Source organism: Aegilops tauschii, chromosome 6 (assembly GCF_002575655.3).
Source record: "Aegilops tauschii subsp. strangulata cultivar AL8/78 chromosome 6, Aet v6.0, whole genome shotgun sequence".
Taxonomy (NCBI): domain Eukaryota; kingdom Viridiplantae; phylum Streptophyta; class Magnoliopsida; order Poales; family Poaceae; genus Aegilops; species Aegilops tauschii.
The window spans coordinates 132,690,293-132,707,617 of NC_053040.3; the positions used below are offsets into that span (position 1 = coordinate 132,690,293).

The 17,325-nt window shown below is 45.3% G+C and overlaps 2 protein-coding genes across 2 annotated transcripts; one reads left to right on the forward strand and one right to left on the reverse strand.

The window, feature by feature from the left end:
- Positions 1 to 903: 903 nt before the first annotated feature.
- Positions 904 to 3,171, forward strand: LOC109766916 (tubby-like protein 4). Its single transcript, XM_020325672.4, has 8 exons — positions 904 to 1,599; positions 1,740 to 1,916; positions 2,024 to 2,079; positions 2,157 to 2,259; positions 2,365 to 2,454; positions 2,590 to 2,685; positions 2,767 to 2,834; positions 2,929 to 3,171. The coding sequence occupies exons 1-8, from the start codon at positions 1,102 to 1,104 to the stop codon at positions 3,002 to 3,004; spliced, it is 1,164 nt and encodes a 387-aa protein (XP_020181261.1). The 5' UTR covers positions 904 to 1,101; the 3' UTR covers positions 3,005 to 3,171.
- A 591-nt stretch (positions 3,172 to 3,762) lies between these two features.
- On the reverse strand, positions 3,763 to 12,746 carry LOC109766915 (ubiquitin receptor RAD23b). The gene is made up of 12 exons (XM_020325671.4): positions 12,377 to 12,746; positions 9,263 to 9,424; positions 8,818 to 8,856; positions 8,681 to 8,745; positions 8,548 to 8,592; positions 7,719 to 7,896; positions 7,507 to 7,635; positions 7,358 to 7,423; positions 6,364 to 6,411; positions 6,177 to 6,286; positions 4,210 to 4,291; positions 3,763 to 4,110 (listed from the first exon to the last, which is right to left on the reverse strand). The coding sequence occupies exons 1-12, from the start codon at positions 12,440 to 12,442 to the stop codon at positions 3,997 to 3,999; spliced, it is 1,104 nt and encodes a 367-aa protein (XP_020181260.1). The 5' UTR covers positions 12,443 to 12,746; the 3' UTR covers positions 3,763 to 3,996.
- Between the last annotated feature and the right edge of the window lie 4,579 nt (positions 12,747 to 17,325).

Below are 17,325 nucleotides of genomic sequence, written 5' to 3' on the forward strand. Positions count from 1 at the left end.
TTCATCTCCCTAAGCACATGATATCGTCTCCTCCTTCTCGGACTCCCAGAGTCGCCGCACAACTTGACAATCTGTCTTTACCATTACGTATCGGCCTAGATATGTTTTTGTAAAGAAATCAAACTCAGCCTTCGTCCCAAGTATATGTCTCCTCCTGTAAACGTAGGACACCGGTTGTCACCGGCCACCACTGAGGCACAAACACGCATGAGTTGGGCATGGTAATATTGAAGTTCGAACAAACGAAAGTACACATCTACTCTCTTCGTCTCAAAGTAAGTTTCTCAAGTTTGTACTAACTTTATAAAGTTATACTAAGCTTGAGACACTTATTTTGAGATGGAGGGAGGTATGTTTGAACTTTGGCCTTTGTTGAATTTAAAAGTTTCAAACAAGTTGCTAGTACTAGTACTACATAAGATTGAACAAACAAGGCGGGCACGGTGCTGCTTCCAAAGGTGGCCTGCTCGTACTTCCCCTTTTAAAGAATGCAGCTTAGGATCTAAAAAAAACTGTAGCTTTAGAGTACTGACACATATGCAAGCTGGCACTTGGGAGTAAAAGCTGTCGTCAGCCATGAAGCGTCAACGTTACGGCCCCGCTTGCTCTTCATCTGTCCTGCTCGCCTCGTATCCCTCCCGACGCTTCATTTATTTCCACTGAACACTTCCTGTCTCCTGGCAAAAACTGCATGCAGCGCGAGCAAAAAGCAAGCAGAGAGCAGCAGCAGCTCATTTAAATCCCCCTCCAAACTTAAATCTCCCTCCAAACCACCATCAGCAACGCCATAGTCCATGCTCAAGTCACGCCAAGTGTTATTCAAACTCGGTCACGGTGGGGAAGTCCAAGAGCAAAAATCCAACAAAGTCCAAAAGCAAATCACATCGCCACCACAGAGAAAGGGTCCAGCTCCCGAGACGGCGACCGTTAGCACTCGCCACTCATCACGCGTTTCAAATTTAAATCCTCCCTCCAAACCACCACCCACAGCGCCATTTGGTCCATAGATTAAGCACCAGCCAAGCCTCGCACTAACACGCACGCGAGCTCCGCGCACTACGAAACCCCCGTCCACCTCCACCTCCCCTCGCGCGCGCACCAATGGCAGCCACGCCGCCCAAGAGGGAGCCGCTGGCCCCCCTCAGCTGCAACGCGGCCGCAAACACGCCTGCGGCCGCCACGCGGCCACGCGCGCCGGCGGTCTCTGCCGAGAAGGAGAACCTGGGCGCGGCCAATCTCGGCCCCGGCAAGGAGGAAAAGAGGGCGACGGCGCCTGCTGCCGCGAAGGCGGCGCCGCTGAAGCCGTCGTCGCTGCAGGCCCGCATGGAGGGCGAGGAGGCGGCGGGGCTGCCCGTGTTCGTCGGGCCGAGGGGGAGGGAGCTGCTGCCGCCGGCGCCGCCGGCGCCGGCGTCGTCGTCCTACGAGGCGTGGGACCTCTCCGACAACGAGGCGGCGCCGGCCGCGTCCTGGGCCACCCTGCCCAACAGGGCGCTGCTGTGCCGCCCGCTGCCGCTCGACGTCGGGAGGTGCACCTGCGTCGTCGTCAGGGAGAAGGCCACTGGTGCCAGAGGCGTGGCGCTCTACTCGCTCTACACCAACGTGAGCTAATCCCCCCGTCCTTCCTCCTCCGCTTTCAGGGCTTCAAGATTTCAAAATCCAGGGGAGAGTGGTGTGATTAGCTGCTGAGATTGGTGTCATAAGGATTCGTGCGTGCCCGTCTCTCTGTTGTGCGATTGCAGGAGGGGCAGGGGCGGCAGGACCGGAAGCTGGCGGTGGCCCGGCACCGGAGGAGGAGAGGGAGGTCGGAGTTCATCGTGGCGCAGAACCAGGACGGCGTCTTCTGCAGCTCCGACAAGAACTTCCTCGGGACTATGGGTGCCAATCTTGTTGGATCCAAGTACCAGATTTGGGGACAGGTACATGACGTTCCCCTTCGTGATTCTTCATGTCGCTCTCCTGGATTCGAGACTGATTACCATGGTGAACATGAACCAATGATGAGTATTAATGGTCGCCGATGCAGGGGAACCGGGTCGATGAGCTGAAGAGCCAATCCAAGCGGCTTCTCGGCGTTATCGCGTAAGATTCATCAATCTCCGTCAGTGACCTGCCCATGGATTATATGGCTTTTCTTGACCAATTTTTGGTTCCTACAGATTTGCCCCTACTATTACTACGCTCACGGGGAGTTTCAGAAGCATGAGGGCATGGATCCCCAAGAACCAGTCCATGCAGTTGAGGACCAACAGTTCTGCTCAGGTAAATCCATTTGCAACACTGGGAGATTCATTAGTGAACTTAAATGGATTCGTTTAAACCAAGGAGTGAGGCATATGGTCATTAGTTGTGGAAATGTTGCTGCAGATTCAGCATGTCAGTGGGCTTCCAAAGGATTGGCAGGAGAAGAGGAGCAGAGCTGAACAACTCTGCTCAAGATCACCTTTCTACAACAATGTAAGCAGCTTCCCTCAAGAAACTTACTGAGCCTTCGGATCGACGTGTCGGGAATTGGGAGTTAAGCTGAGAGATGTATCCTCTTGCTCATCAGTACCTAAAACGCAGTGTGTTTGTTTTCTGCATTTGCAACAGATGACGAAGCGCTACGAACTAGATTTCAGAGAGAGGGTTGGGAGGATGGGATACAAGGTGCAGACATCAGTGAAGAACTTTCAGATGACTTTGGAGGTAAAATTTCTGCTCCAGCTTTCAATGGGGTTAGATCAGACTGAGCAACATATCATGATATCGACAACTTGTGCTCGACAGGAAAATGGGAGGCAGACGATCTTGCAGCTTGGTAGGGTCGGGAAGTCCAAGTACATAATGGATTTCAGGTAAGGCATCGATCATTTCCCTTGCTGATCATCGACATTCGTCGATGAATGTAACTAGTAGTAACATTTTCTGATGGGAATATCTCATTTGCAGATACCCCTTGACTGGATACCAAGCATTCTGCATTTGCTTGGCGTCGATGGACTCCAAGCTTTGCTGCACGCTGTGACTGAGATGCAGATGCGACAGAGTTTCGTTTAGCCCGGATGTTGTTTTTGTGCTGCACCCTGATGGTTTCCTTTGTTCGATTTTTATGTACATGTAGTCTTCTCGCCTCGAGAAGGGATTAAATAATTAGTAGAAGTATCATAAGAGAGCAAATTGTTCGTCTGCTTACCCTCTTGTCACTGTAGGCGATGCTTGTTTGCCTCAAAATTGAATTCTCAATGTGGTACTCCCTGCGTTCCAAAATAAAACGCAAGTTCTAACCGATTTTGATGAACTGATGGACTGCGAAAACTCGTCCTTGCGCTGCCCGAGCTGGTCATGCCTGGCAACGTGCTGGTCCAGGAAAACAGTTACTGTCACTGCCAAAGTGCCAAGGATGACGAGAGAGGCGCCAGCCAGGAGAGATTTAGAGGGGAGTGGTCGGACGACAGCATATCTCACTGATGGCAGGAGATGCTTGCTGCTATTTCAGCTAAGCAGCGAGAATGACAAGTAGGAGTATGTTCCTCGGCTGTTCTTTCACTGCAATCTGTTGCCAGGGCATTCAAGGAGAACCATCTGTCGTCTACAACCAGGATGGTTTTGGACCAGGGGTTCTCGCCGCAGTATATGCAAAATTGGATGTCCGTATCAACATGGTCATCTCAATGTAACCAGTAACCGGTTTGGGCCAGGATCGTTTTGGGATTTTCTTGTATAATCCAAGCTAGTGATGACCGTATCATCAGAACTGATGTTCCAATGATCACACTCCTCCGATAGCTCCCAATAAATTTTGCTCATTCTACAAGTTTTTTCAAATTCGGAATGCAAGTAACCTAAAGGTGTTGTGCATACAGATAATCTGTTCAACCGAGCATTAGCTCCATCTCAACTTGTGTAGCCACTCCGAACAGTCACCATCAATCTGGGTCAGATGTCCATAACAAGCACTGTCATGGTCCCACAAAGTAAAACAGTCACCATCAACCAATGTGAACTATTTTTTTTTCTCTATTCTTCGTCGCCAGCATGCTCAAGAAGATAGTTTGCAGCGAGTTGCTCATTCCTGTCGCAGGCGAAGAATGCTTCAATGACACGTTCTCTCTCAAACCCCATGGCTTCCAACTGAAGAGCGAAAACAAATCCAATCAACCAAGGTGAATAAGTGAGATGCATGGTGTATTTATGCAGCCAGAGGCCATTTAAGGTAATTATGAGGCATACCCTCCCAATTGCCTCTTGCTCTTCTGGTGTCACACTGATAGCATGAGGCATCTCATCCTGGTCAGCCTGGTCCAAAAAGTCCCTGGAAATGTCCGACAAGTATGATTTAGTAGATATATCACTGTAGACTACTAAAATTGAAAAGATTGTGAGAATGAAGCACCATGATTGGTTGAAAGCACAAAGTACAGGGGAAAGGATGCATCAGCAGCTAATAGATATTTTTACATAAAGTAGCACACACACAAGTTCTTTGAGGCGCCACTTTATGCTAGCTTATCATGTTATGTTCAGAAACTATATTAGCAGCTCCCGCAAAAAAAAACTATATTAGCAGTATATGCTATACTTGAAACAGCACAAGCCTAAAAACATTTAGGGGTTGTTTGGATAAGGGATTTATATCAAACCTGTTTCCACTAATCACGTTTAGGATTCTAACCACCTAAAACTATGTTTGGTTGGTCCACCAAATCTCGGGATAAGGAAAACTTGGTTTCCCATAAACCAGAAAAAGGAGTATTTGGAAAAACGACGATACGACTAATCGTCGTTTTTCTACAAACCAGTTTAGTTTATCGTTCGTTTCAATCGCAGACTCTAGCTTCCATGAAACCTACGCCGAGTGGGTAGCGCTGAGTATGTCTACTAATACGGCAAGGAAAGGCCCGTTTCAGGTGTTGTGGCTGCTGCTCGTCGGTGAGGACGACATCGGCGTTTCTCCTGTGACCGTGGGCGTGCTCGGCGCCGCTGCGGCCGCCGTGTATGTGATGAGATGTAGATGGCTTTCCTGGAAACAGCGGCGCGCAGCGTCCAGTACAGCATGGTCAGCCGATTCAAGGTGCTGGTGTGAGTGCCCCGGCTGCTGCTCCCTCGACCGTCGACGATGTAGTGCAAATCCCGCACGTTGGTGCCGCCGGCGAGCCCACCATTCTTACCGTCAGTGAAGCAGCGGCTGGGGCAGGCCACGGCCTGACCTCCTCAAGGAACAGCTACTCGATCTCTGTCCCGTGCTCGCGCCGTTCAGCCTGGATAACACCTACCTCGCCGCAGCCGGCCTCCGGCGCGGTCTTTTGCGCCGCGTAGGTCAGCTAATGAAATGACCGGCGTGCGACACACACATATATGGAATCACATCACAGCCTCGCAGGCCGATGGACTGTAGCACGGTGGGGTTGATGGCAGTGGTGGCGCCGCCGAAGACGAGGTTGTGGCCGCCGGCAAACCCGGCGGCCCGGCCTGGTCGGACGCGAGGAACAGCGCGGCTTCCGTCACGTTGACCGCGCTTAGCACCTTCCCACGCAACACATTGTGCGTCTCCGTCATTGCCTCCATCTCCTCGGTGCTCAAGGCCACGACGGTGCAGCTCAGTGGCGTACGTGGCGCCCCAGCTCACCGTGGCCGCACGCAGCGGGCCCAACAACGGCGAGCAATTTGATGGACATGACGTGGTCGAGCGCCCCATGTCCGTGAAAGGCCCGGGAGCAGCACAAACTGTGCCGTGGTCGCCGTGCTGGGCGCGGTGCCTCCCCTGTTGCCTCATGTGAACGGTTTGGAATCTTTCTCAAGGTTGAGGATGACCCAAATGAGACGCCAAACAAAGTATTCTATAAACCAGTTTTAATAAAACAACAACTTAAAACTGGTTTTCCTAAAAATACTCTTAAAACTGATTTTACTAAAACTTGTTTCAAATACTAGTTATCCAAACAACCACTTATTACCAGTTACTGGTATGACCTGAACCAAAACAAAACTGACAACAATACGTTAAGAAGATAGGATGAAGTCAAACAAAACGGCAAAACCACCTGCCACAAAATCTAACCACCTGGCAAGTGGCAGTGAGCAGATATAACAGATTGATGAGATTCCAGTTTATAACTAAGAAAGCAAAATTAGTACTATGAATTCTATAGCTTATTTAAATGAGACAATACATAAATTCAGCAAATAAAGAAACGTACCCATCGCCGCCTTCAAATGTCTCATTTAGTAACTGAAGGAACTCATCATTGTTCTCCTGAATCAACCTCAGAAGTTGAGGATTCTGCTTGCTCAATTCCTGGAGCATAGGCTGTAGCGAAATACCAGCAAAAAGTTCAGACAGAGAATGAAGGTGAGCATAGCAAAAACAAGACATTGATAGAAAACCTGTAAAATTTGTGGATTTGTATGGACCATTTCCCGAAGTGCTTGAAACTGCAAATCATAATAGCAAATTAGCAATATACTACTAATTCAAAATTAGAATAACACATGGTAGGGTACTGAAGGGAGGTTCATTCGATCAAACTACATTAATCGCTAATACTCTACTAAATGGAGCATTGCATACTTTTAGTGCATATACATAGAAAATGACAATTCGTTCGGAATGCAAATGCAATGATACACGCAAGATGATACTTTCCTATCCCAACATTATGCACAAAAGCATCCCAAGTAACAATAAACATGTGTATCCTACAGCGTAGCGTGATGGACCAACTAATAACTGCTTGCACCACAGCATTCACTTGTACAAAGAACAAATTATACTGAACACAGTATATGCTCCTGCCACAGAATTCTACTTTCCACATACTTAACATATCTACAAGTAATCCACATAAACTCGTCAAGACAAATGTTATGCATAACATGATACTACTCTGTCCCAACATGCATATTTTGAATTGTTAAAGAGGAGATTTTTGACTAATAGTTACTCAATTAATGTTGTCTACATATATAAAATCGCAATCATAACTTTCTTAATACAAATCTAATGACATCAATTTTATCTCGCATAAACCACATACTAACAAAGTAGTACTTTGGTAAACACCTTGCCTTAACAAATTAATGTATGCCTTATAATTTGAGATGGAGGGAGTACAGATTTGAGTGGACAAACTACCAGCATTCACATGACAAGTACTGGCTACCATCACAACATCAAATTATAAGTAAAAAATTCACACGTGTCATCTCTGTTCCTAGTACATTAGATCATCGAATAGTTTGACGAGCAATGATAATAATAAACAGAATGGTTGGCTTGATCCCATGTGCACCATTGTTCCGTACCTCATTTTTTTCTCTATCAGAAAGATCATAGAACACAAAAGGAGAGAAGTAACTGACAAAACATAAAGATAAGAACCTGTTGGTTATTTCTAAGAAAATCAAGTGATCCACCCCCAGCAGCACCTCCAGCATGGGAAGCCCCCTGTTACATCATTCAGTTGGTCAAAAGATACTCAAAGAAGCAACACCGCACCAGCACTACACAGACAAAGGTGGAAAGTAAACCTGTGGGAAAAGATCTAATGGTGCTGTGTTTGGGATTCCAGAGAGGCCGGTTTCTCCAGGAGCTGCATCAGTGGTGTTTGCCCCTTGACCAACCACCGGAACAGCAACTTCAGCTGTCACTGGAATACCCTAATGTTTGAGAAAACAAAATATCAACTATAGCATCATAAAATCGATCCAAATTAAAAATTCAGATGGGGAGAGATACGCACAGAGTACAGATAGTCAATGGCACGTTCTGGATTGTTATAAGCAGCACGGAGAGCTCTTTGGACCTTATCTCTGTCCCAGCTGCCACCCCCCATCTCCATTATCTGGTTAATCATTGTGTCCAGATTGCTTCCTGACAGTAAATCCGATGCTGCAAGATCAACTGTACTCGAAGGGGTCCTGACAAAAAAAGAAACAAGAGTTTTACATAGCAGAACTAGTAAATTTAAAGGGAAATGGTTTGGTTCATATTCACACCACCAAGACTGAGAGACAGATTGTAGGATCATGCAATGCTACTATTATAAAACCATTCAGATCTATACTCCATACAGTTACAGCAATCCCAAAAATTCCAGTTTGGGGCCTAACTTCCCATTACCCAGCTATGCAAATTGCTGTTTCAATGGCTTTTGATTTTCATGCACTCAGAAATTCACCTAGTTATGATCAGTGCTTCTAACTTAATACCTAGTTTTGATGTTCATTAACCATTGTGCTTAAGTCAGGAAGTTGCTGATTATAACCCTATTGACTCATGTTACATGTTCACGGAGAAGTTAAAAAATATACTTTTCACTCCTCACAAACTGCAACCTATTAGTTGATGCAGCTACTTGTGCTTGTTGTCACTCTTCAAAATGAACTTTTGCGGCTATGAGGTCATTTATGCAACACTGCATGATTTAAAGCTGAAACAAGCATCAGAAGGACGTGCCTCTGAAATTTAAGAACACTGGTTTTCCCTTGGGAGGGATACATGCAGAAACACGAAATTTAAGTGGTAAAAAAGACCCTAATGCAATATCAACTGGCAGACTTCAAACATACTCTGTGGGTGGTCTTTCAGGCTGAGAAGTCGTAGTTGATGGGACCCTGCAGAAAGATGACGCATACATTTAATTTGAGCAAGACCCTATGTGCATGCAGTAAAATGCAACCATGACGCTAGAAAGGGACTCACTGGGGCTGAGGAGCTTGTGGTTGAGCAACTGGAGGTGCTTGACTGGTAACAGGAGTGCTTGAAGGCTAGTAATGGTTCATGTGTCAGTACATATGCTTGCTACTATTGTGCTTTCATCTGCAAGAGAAGAATTTTACCTGGGCAGATGAAGCTCCACTGGAAGCAGAAGCTTTACTCTGCAGAAAATAATTAAATAGTTATACTTCTAATTTTAAGAGAAGAAGAACAAGCCCGACGCATCAAGTAAGAAAAACTTGAATAATGTTAAAATAGTGCTGTAAGTGTCAAGTACTTTATATAAATGGACAATGTACAGCATAACTGTAACATAGGAAGGAGCAATATAGATAAACTATGGCAGGAGGCCAGCAAATTGTGGCGCATCAAATAAGGCGAAATAGTATTTCAGGCATATTCTTCATTAGTGAATAATAACTTTCAGGAGGCCAGCAAATTGTGGCGCATCAAATAAGGCGAAATAGTATTACAACTGTTACACCAAGTATTCAGTCAGTGAAAATAATCCAATAGCATATGACAAAACTGAAACTATCCATACTGTACAGGGCATAAGCAGCCTACCTTGCTAAGCATGACAACTAGAAATCCATCTTCGCTAACTTGATTTTCATCCAATGTGCTTTCATCCTTCAAAACCTTGCCATTGTGAATCAGCAGTTGTTGACCCCATGGATAACTATCCTTTCCTTGAATCTCTTCAATGTTCTTCTTGACAGCCATAATCTGATTCAAAGCAAACAGTTAGCATGATATTGAAGTAATTACTCCCACTGAATATTTTTACTATTCATAGTTAAAAGGTCTTTGAGATGCTACTTTGACAACAAAAAAGGGAGTGCCTAGAACTCATTTAGATGAGTTATAGTTTGGTCTCATTCACCTCAGCTGACATCACCTATTTGTTATTCTAGCCTGTTTTCATTGGCAGGCCAATTCGTCACCTTTTGTTGCTGGGCTGGGCTAGATTTCTATCCACTATGTAATTCAAAACAACAAAAGAAAAAGAAAAAAGACTCTCTACATGGGCTTGTCATCACGTGATTTAGGGTTGAAAAAAGGAGACGCGTTAGGAAGGAAAAATCGACCCTAAAAATATTTTAGAAAAAAATGACGGAAAAATTAAAAAAAGTAGCAACGTGCAGTTGCGACCCGACTTGAAAACTAGCAATTGCGACCTCATCTAAAAACTTTCAGTTGCGATTTCAATTGAAAACTTGCAGTTGCAACCCAACTTAAAAAACCTGCAGTTGCGATCTCACTTGAAAACTTGTAGTTGCGACCCAACTTGAAAAACTTACAGTTGTGACCCCACTTGAAAACTTTCAATTACAACCTAATTTGAAATCTTACAGGAGCGATCCGACTGAAAATAATTGCAGTTGCGACCCCATTTGAAAACTTGCAATTACAGCCAAACTTGAAAACTTGCAATTACAGCCTATCTTAAAATACTTGTAATTGCGACATGATTACAGTTACACATAATGCATTGCTAGCAACTCGCGCACGTGCAACTAGTAGTAAAAATATAAAAAGAAACAGCCCACATTAATTGCATTTATGCTGCAACGGTAGCAACTGCACATGAATAAGTGACGCAAAACGTAGGGCAAAAAAGAAAAAAGTGAAGCCCCAAATAACGTATGCAAAAAAAGAAGAAAACACATACTAACTGGTTCACGTTCGAATAACGACAACACGTTCCGTTAAAAAAAACGACAACAGAAAAGTCAAAGCACAAAAATCTATTGGGCTGCACCCCAGCCAATGTCTAACAACCAGCAAAGGCTGCACAGGCCGCGCGTCACACCACATAAATAGCTTACATACCCTAAGAAAAACATAAGACTACCCACAATGGGAGTAACATAGGTAGTAACATCACACATATCTAGATAAAATGGATGATGTGGCAAGTAATAAATGAAGAAAGAGAGGCATGTGGTAACATAGCTAGTTACTACTAGTATGAGTAACATCACACATATCAAGGCAAAATGTGTCTATAGCCTAATAAATAAGTGCTTCATGTTACTATACATATGTTACTCCCCACTATAGAGGTAGTAACATAGAGTAGTAACATGGCCCATGTTACTACTCTATGTTACTACCTATTGTGGCTAGTCTAAATAGCTTACTCACAGCCGAACGTTTACATGGTCTGCACAAATCACGATGCCAAAAAATCGGATGGTCCACTACGTGAATGACACCAAACTAAAAGTTTTAGCAAAACCGAAAAAATACAACTATACATCGAGTATAATACTCCGAAAAATAAATTAACAGCAAATATCACATGTATTTATTATATAAACCTATATAGTTTATCGGGAGTTAAACTTTGCGGGTAGGTCATCAATTCAAAAAGAACATAGATAGTATATCTTGACAAAAAATATTCAGCTATCAGGCTATGATCACAAAACAGTTTGGAAAGAAGTGCACTCCTCATGGCAAAGGGACACAGGTGGGGAAGAACAGTGGATAACAAGGCGTCCAAAGGATATGGTTACTGCAGATGGGAAAGAATGGCAATGGCACTCCTGAAACTCAACCTTCCGACCCCAAACTGAACCCTGGATCATGAAGATCACTTGCCAATTGCCATGGACCTAAATCCTCGCCAACTCCAGCTTTCCATCCACCCAAAACGTGCCCTTTCTGTGATCAGCACGAAGAGACGATTGGCCACCTGCTCACTGAGTGTGTTCTGGCGAGGGAAGTGTGGGCCAAGGTGTTCACGGCCATGGGCGTTCCGCACGGCACACCGCGAGTAGGAGAGCCCCTGCCTGATTGGTGTGCCTGGCAGGATACCCACGGGCAGCAGGCGAGGATGATACGGACCTTGTGCCTCCTCGTCACGTGGGAGCTGTGGAAGCACCGGAATGCCAGTCTTCGACGGGGCAACGGCCAGCCTTCAGCAGGTTCTGCACCGGATTGCGAGCGAGAGCAAGGTGTGGAGGCAGGCGGGACTGCTACGAGGAGAGCTGGATACGTTCTTCGTAGGGACACGGGAGTGGGCTCATCGAGAGTAGTCCGGTTAGGTCCTATGAGGTGGACGGTGGCGTAGCGCCTTGTAATCTCTCATGTAACTAAACCGCGGAGGGTTCTTCCCCCTTTCTTCTATATTATATGATACGCACACTCGTGCGTATTCGAGAAAAAAAAAACACAACCCCCGGAACAAGCTATTAGCACAGCATATCCACAGCATCATGCGTCTACCAATCATGTCCATTCGGAATACTGCCAAAAATCGTCTGCCCATATATTTTTTAAAACAGTCTGCCTACAACAACACGCTCACCATCCTTCCTGCAAACCCACCCGCACTGTTCTTCCCCTAAGACGATCCTGAGCACTCACAAGTAAATGCGAGGACGCAGTGCAAACGGAATTCGAATTCAAGGGCCAACACCTCGGCAAAAAACCCTAATCAGCAGTAGCACACCCAAATCTAATAAGCTAATCCGTCCGTAACGCATAACCACATGTCCCTAACATCTAGCTCACCGTCACATCATCTGGTTTAATCGAAATACTAGAGAACTTCCGAAACAAAATCTCCGTGAAGCTGTGCATCCAGCGAAAAACACGGTCCCTGTTTGAATTAAAAAAAGTCGGGGAAATTTGGAACTAAATGAGGGGAGCGGGCGGGGGGAATCTCACGGTGTCATTGTGCTGGACCCGGATCTCGAAGTGGGTGCCCTTGAGAGTCTTCACCGTCAGCTTCATGGCGGCGCCGCGGTGGTCTCGGCCGGGAGATCGGAGTTCCTTCCTCCCCTTCCTTTCCGTTGCTCGCGCTAGGGTTTTCAGCAGGTCATGTGATGTTGACGCACCCCTCCGCGGATAACGGCACGTCGAGTTCGCGGATCGACCTCGCTGCCCCTCGCCCCCTCCGTCACTGGCTCCGCGCCGCCGCAGTCGCTCGATGCGCCGCCGCCTGCTTCGCCTTCGCTACTACTGAGTGCCTCGAGTGGCTGGGCCAGCTCGTGTGTGTTTGCGGCGGCTGTCTTCTTCACAGAGTTAAGATTTTTCTTCTTTCTTATGGGCCGTGGAAGTGAAACGACCAGCAGAAGCCCAAAGGGAGCGTTTCGTCGGCTGCCTAGGCGCAACCAAGCCCGCGCGGTGCAAAAATCAGTCATTTGGCAGGCCAGGGCTGCATTAAAATCTTGTGTGCACGATGTTTAAAGCACTTTCCATCCGCACCCGTTAGGAACATTTGATTCGGCAGTTTTCAACGAGTCAGACTCGAGCGATGCAAAAGAGCGCATATGGCTATGAAAATGTAACTAATCCCTGGGTGGTTTTAGTAATTCTTAACAACATATAGCTCATTAAACTAATATTCTTTCAAGATAATCTTTTCAGAAAGTTCAATGATTGGCATGGCATGGACTAGGAATGTGGACCCCTCAAAATGCTAAGGACACATATTGGCAAAAGATCAAGACTCTACATTTTTTTTTAGTGATCCAATATCACATTGAGTCTATAGAAAAAGCCAATAATATTAAAATGGGATAAGGTATTGCTTAATGGCTTGCTTGCTCAAAATGCTTAGTGATATGCTCCAAAAGCCCTCAACCACTTTTTCATTTCCACATATGTCCTAGAATTAAAGTCAAACTCGGCCCTACCGATTTGATCTATCCAGCGCCACCGAGTTCACTTGACATAGCCACTGCCAGAAACCCTAATCAGTCCGGTCTCATCGATAGGGATCTCGGTCTCACTGAAATGGGATTGCAAACTCTCTGTTTCCTTTTCGTAACGTTTCGGTCTAACCGAGATGAGTGATCGGTCCCACCGAGTTCGCAATGCAAACTCTCTGTTTCCTCTTCGTAACGTTTCGGTCTAACCGAGATGAGCGATCGGTCCCACCGAGTTTGCCTGACCAACTCTCTGTTTGCCTATTATTGAAATCGGTCTCACCGAGTTCATGTGATCGATCTCACCGAGATCAAGTTATGCCCTAACCCTAACACAATCGGTCCCACCGAATTGATCATGTCGGTCCCACCAAAAATCCTAACATTCATATTTTGAACCATATCGGCCTGACCGAGTTTCACTATTCGGTCCCATCGAGTTTGGTAAATTGTGTGTAACCGTTAGATTTTGTGTGGAGGCTATATATACCCCTCCACTCATCCTCCATTCGTGGTGAGAGCCATCAGAGCATGCCTACACTTTCAGCATTCATTTTCTGATAGAGAACCACCTACTCATGTGTTGAGACCAAGACATTCCAATCCAACCACAAGAATCTTGATCTCTAGCCTTCCCCAAGTTGCTTTCCACTCAAATCATCTTTCCACCATATCCAAATCTATGAAAGAGAATTGAGTGTTGGGGAGCCTATCATTTGAAGCACAAGAGCAAGGAGTTTATCATCAACACACCATCTATTACCTTTTGGAGAGTGGTGTCTCCTAGATTGGTTAGGTGTCACTTGGGAGCCTCCATTAAGATTGTGAAGTTGAACCAAGGAGTTTATAAGGGCAAGGAGATCGCCTACTTCGTGAAGATCTACCCAAGTGAGGCGGCCATGGTGGGATAGACAAGGTTGCTTCTTCGTGGATCCTTCGTGGGTGGAGCCCTCCGTGGACTCGCACAGCCGTTACCCTTCGTGGGTTGAAGTCTCCATCAACGTGGATGTACGATAGCACCACCTATCAGAATCACGCCAAAAATCTTCGTGTCTACATTGCGTTTGCTCCCTCCAAACTTGATGTGACTAGCCCGGTCTTTCGATGAGAGTGGGGATAACTATCGATTTGGTGGATTTTGACCTTGACGATCCGACTATACCGTACCCGACGATACGCCTCGACAATCGCTAAACATCTTTGATGGTTATTGATCTTGCCGTAGGCACAACCAACCTGAACAACGAGGTTCGAGTTCCTGCAAGCAACCGAAGAACCGGCAAGAACAAAGGTGAACTGCAATCTAAAATTGTGGATGAAAAATTAAGCACACGAACTAGATCAAAAGTTGGGATCTCACTGTGGATCTGACAAGGCGGTAGTTCTACACGTCTCGTAGATACAAATTGTAGCGATGGCTAGACAATACAATAAAACCCGAAACCTAAAACCTATCTAGTGGCTAACTATTTATTAGTGCAATGGAACAGAAGTTGTGCGCAGCCGCCGTCAAGTCTTGCGTACTAATCCAGATTGTACCGGACCGCCGGTTGATCCGAGGTCCAACTTGAGCTTTCGTAGGTGTGCATGAAGGCTGAGGTCCACCTCCTTTTGACATACGCTGCAAAACAATATGGTTCGCACATGACGCTCTGCATGCATGATATACATGCACACGTATACATGATGCATTGGCATCTATTACGTGGAGGCACACACGATGCATGCATGTATGATATTGCTTGTACCACACAGATGTATGCCTGTATAAACATACAAATTCTGTTTGGTCGTCTCATCTTCACGCGCGGCTTGTATAAGTCCTCAATAATTCTGAATATAAACAAGGTGTTGTATCTTTTTTCTTTTACCATACAATAATTCATGAAATTATTGCTAAAAGAAATCACCTGCAAAATATATATTCGCGCGTTTTTGGTCGTATCCGAGGCTCCTATGTCTACATCATCCTCTCCTTCTCGAAAACAAAGCCATCCTCGGTGTTGCTTATTCTGAAAATGCAAAGACAAAATAGACAAGGAGTACGCGTTGTATATGTATATATCATCCGTTTTAACCCCTCTCCATAGTTGTACATTTAATGTTTCACAAAAACTATGCCCATAGGAGCTCGAAATATTGCAACTCGATTTGCCAATATAAATGGGGCATATTTTATATCCTTTGATTGGTAATGCTCGTCACTAAACCATCCCAAACGAAGTGAATAAAAATGCATCATACCCAAATTGCGTGCAACAACATACTTAAGGAAGTAATCATGCAACAAGCTATTTGGCATATATTTAGCATCAATATTGGAGGTCATATCAAAATGATTAAGCATTCAGAAACTTTTATTCTTTTTAAAGCTATCAAGATCATCACAAGTGATGCAAATCCTATGCACCATAAATTCATTGTCTACCCAGTCCTGTCCAACCCAGTTAAAAGTAAAATTTTGGAGAACACAAACACCAGAAGTAAAATTAGGCGCATCAACACTTAGTTCTCGCATATGACAAAGGCATATGTGGATCCATCAAAATAGAATACAAATAATTAGCATGAGAAATTCTAGTGATAACGTCATCATGTTTAACCAATTGTATGTGATCCAAACCATATTCAATTATTAATTCACTTGGTTCCATCTCAGTGGACTTTAATTCCACAGGTGCACCCAAATCAGTAAAAGAATGAGCTTCAGAAAGAGGTGCCTTCGAAACATTAGTTATCTCTGTTGTGTGATCAAATGGTAACCTCAAATCAGCAACATAATCATCTAAAGTAGGTGGTGTGATCAAATCTTTGGCCATTCATCAAATTTATGTGGAGTAACAAAATCGGTACCTTTATTAGGTACGGTCGATGGCAATGCCTCGTAAGCTCCAAGAGGCGCAAGCATAGTCGGTGGTGCAGTAGAGGAAGTAACCTTCTTTGGTGGGGATTCCGCCGCACATTTGTTCATCGTGTATACATGTCTTCCTAGTTTTTGTGCAACTTTACAAGCAAGACGAAACAAATGGTCGACAGAATACAGTTCTTCATGCATTATTATGTCTTGTACATCATGATTTAAACCTCTCCAAAATCTATTCAGAAAATCTTCTTCACATTCTTCTAATCCACAACGAAGCAAAGCAGTACACAAATTATCATAATATTCTTCAACAGTGTTATTGCCTTGTGTTAAACGTTGCAATTTTCTAAGCAAATCACTAGCATGGTATGACAGACCAAATCGGTTTCGCATAATAAGTTTTAAAGCTTTCCAAGTAGTAGGTCTATTATAAATGGGACAATCGCATCTTTGCCCCTAGTTGGTTCCCACCCCCGGGTTTTGCCCTTACTTTTCGGGAATGCTCAGTTTTGCCCTTAGTTTTTCCCCTCCGTCAGCTCGAATGCCCTTCTGTCACAACTCCGCTTGGTCAGCGCCGTTTGACCGTGACGGCTCGACGTTTTGGACACCAGTTGCCCCTGGGCCTTCCTTACAGGTGGGTCCACATAGAGTAGACAGTGTAGTTGCCATTTCCCCTCCCCCTCCCTCTGTCTTATCCTAGCCCCGAACCCTAGATCGGCGACGACAAAGGCGACCCAAACCCTAGCACTCGGCGGCGACGCGGGCTCCCATAGAAACCGTGGCCTCGATGTCGTGAAGTCCTCATCGCCGGATCTACATCGCACGGTGGTGATGGTGGAGACACGCTCTTCGCGCGGCGGTGGTGGCGGCGGCGACGATGCCATGAGGAGTGGCTGCATGACAAATTCAAGGCAGAAGATCCCGGTAGGGTAAGTTTCCAGATCCAGTACTTACTCATTTGTTTACATGATTAGAAATGTGCATTACATGACTTCGGTTGTGTTCACAATCGTAGGATGGATCCATCGCGTGCGTTCTTTCTGACAATTAGAATGGAGACCACTCTTTTAGCAAAGGGTGGTACTAAGGGACAGGATGCAAGC